Below are 2,371 nucleotides of genomic sequence, written 5' to 3' on the forward strand. Positions count from 1 at the left end.
AATATAAAACAAAATAAAATGATATAAGAAAGAGACCGTGTCTTAGATGAGATATTTTCCTATGAATTTATTATAAATAGAAAAGTGGTTTGCTGTGAAAGAAATTAATACATAGAATCAGAATTCTAGGTTTTGAGCAGAGAAGTAGAAGTGGGAAAGGAGAAGTCCTCAAACAAACCCATCACTTATCATCATCTATAATTTGAAGATAAAGATAATGTCAATTGATATTTTTGGTATAATATTTCCAGTTCTTCTTTTTTATCTTATGAACAAAGGAAGTAACACTTAAACCACGAGTCAAAAACAGCAAGCCACTTTTATTACAAACTTAATAATAGATTCAAGAAGATGCTAGATAACATAAACACCACATCACTTGTGAGGTTCATAACACATACGACATCCTTAAACTAGAAATATAGAAATACATCCGACATCCTTAAACGAGAAATATGAAAGAAAAAACAGGATTACTGTTCTTTCATGCAACCTAGGTTCAAAAAACATACGTAAAATGACTATTACAATTTACAAGCCTTATTTTGCTAAAGATTCTGCGCCACCATTCTTTTATCCATCCAGAAACTGCTGCAGGGAACTTCACCGAGATTTTGGTCCTTCATTTGCCGCGCCTCTTCCGGTCTGAACTAGAGGAATGAGGAAGCTTCGAGCTTGGACTGTTGGAGATAATACACAAGTGAATCAGATACTTAAAAAAAAGTATGACGTTCGTTTACCATTAGGGTTAACTAACGCCTGCCGGGACTCAATAACAAATACTGATAGCTTAAGTCACAAGCGTCTCGCCCAATTAAGTTTCCGCCTTTCAAGTCAAAAGGATTACGTATGTTGTCTGCAGAAGATAGACTATGGATTTTTTGGTTCAACAGTCCATGGCCTCGGCCTCAAAATCGTTGTTAGACTTCCAATTCAGGAACACTATATACACACACATACACATGCGCGCACACACACATATGGTTGACATCGCAAACAATATTATCCAAAATCTTAATATTTTACCGATCAACGTATAATTGAAGACACATGTTGGTATTAGATATTTCTATATTTAAATGCAACCGGCTATTAGATATGGACCCAAATTTCGTGTTTGTTACATTAGAAGTGAACGTAAAATGTACGCACTTATCATATTGGTTCCTCATACTAAAATTTATAAATATCCCGTGATTTCGAATTTGATTGTCTTTAAATATATATTTGATATGATGCATTATTTATTGGAAAAAATGGATTTCTGTAAATTTAAGTTATTTGTGTACTTTCAATCTATTTTACAAAGGAGAAAGCCAAAGAAGAAATTTAGTCAATGCTCACCGAGATACAGTCCCCGACATCTTCCAATCATACCAACCGCCATTAGCATCATCTCTTATTTTTTCCAAATCCAGGCCGTTACCATTCCTTCAAGAGATCAAATACCAAACCAAAGCCGCCATTGCTAAGAATTTTGTCATCAATTTCTTAAATTAAAAGTACAAAATTAACAACGGAAAATGAAAGGGAACTAAGCTATATATATGGTCATATTATATATATATATATATATATGAGCTATTATCATCGGAGGGATCGATATTATCAGCAACCATGAAGAGTATTACTAAAGACTAACCTTGGTACATCACCGTCCTTCAACTTATGCACCTTTACTTCGTTTTTGTCAACGGCGGCAACAAATTTAGAGTCCATAAGATCGCCCTGCGAGACCTTCAAGTTAGTTGGATTGCCATCTACTGTGAAGAAGTAATCTGGAGCACAACGCAAATGTTCAGCGACACGCAGCAATTCATGCCTGCAGAACTTTATTTCATTAATTTGAGGGTCTGGATTGTGCTCTCGTAACTTAGCCTTGGCCATACGTAGCTCTACATCCTCGCCACTTTCAGTGGCCCTCAAACCGACAGATTGGCCGGATAGACAAACAATTGATGTCGAACTGTGTTCATTACCCATCTTTAGAAAAGGGATACTATGCAACACACAAAACTAAACTTGCGAAAAAAAAAAAGACGGGTTAATCAGAGCTTGATTTAATACGCTAATAGAAATGATAATGACGAGAGAGAGGCCTCTCAAGTTCAATGACACCAAAAATGAGCGTGAGAAGCAGTGGTTTTCCGTGTCGAAGGATGGGTTGGTACTATTTATAGAGAAGGATGGGTTAATGCAATGGTACTAGTGTGTGTGTGTGTGTGTGTGTGCGTGTGTGTGTGTGTGTGTGTGTGTGTGGGCGCCCGCTTCAGTTAGAATTTTAATTTTGGACATGCAACACACAAAACTAAAATTGTGAAAAAAAAAGACGGGTTAATCAGAGCTTGATTTAATACGCTAATAGAAATGA

General features: G+C 36.1%; 1 protein-coding gene across 1 annotated transcript; it reads right to left on the reverse strand.

The window, feature by feature from the left end:
- Positions 1-300: 300 nt before the first annotated feature.
- Positions 301-2,128, reverse strand: LOC113774793. Its single transcript, XM_027319413.1, has 3 exons — positions 1,643-2,128; positions 1,345-1,431; positions 301-680 (listed from the first exon to the last, which is right to left on the reverse strand). The coding sequence occupies exons 1-3, from the start codon at positions 1,981-1,983 to the stop codon at positions 623-625; spliced, it is 486 nt and encodes a 161-aa protein (XP_027175214.1). The 5' UTR covers positions 1,984-2,128; the 3' UTR covers positions 301-622.
- Positions 2,129-2,371: the final 243 nt, after the last annotated feature.

The sequence above is a fragment of the Coffea eugenioides genome, chromosome 6 (assembly GCF_003713205.1).
Source record: "Coffea eugenioides isolate CCC68of chromosome 6, Ceug_1.0, whole genome shotgun sequence".
In the NCBI taxonomy this organism is placed as follows: Eukaryota; Viridiplantae; Streptophyta; class Magnoliopsida; order Gentianales; family Rubiaceae; genus Coffea; species Coffea eugenioides.

What these genes read in the sequence shown, in the direction of transcription:
- LOC113774793 (XM_027319413.1), bottom strand. Translation starts at nt 1,983, where the DNA reads ATGGGTAATGAACACAGTTCGACATCAATTGTTTGTCTATCCGGCCAA. An exon ending in AAGGACGGTGATGTACCAAG is followed by an intron (nt 1,432 to 1,642) that starts GTTAGTCTTTAG and finishes GATCTCTTGAAG; the next exon opens with GAATGGTAACGGCCTGGATT. An exon ending in ATGTCGGGGACTGTATCTCG is followed by an intron (nt 681 to 1,344) that starts GTGAGCATTGAC and finishes TATCTCCAACAG; the next exon opens with TCCAAGCTCGAAGCTTCCTC.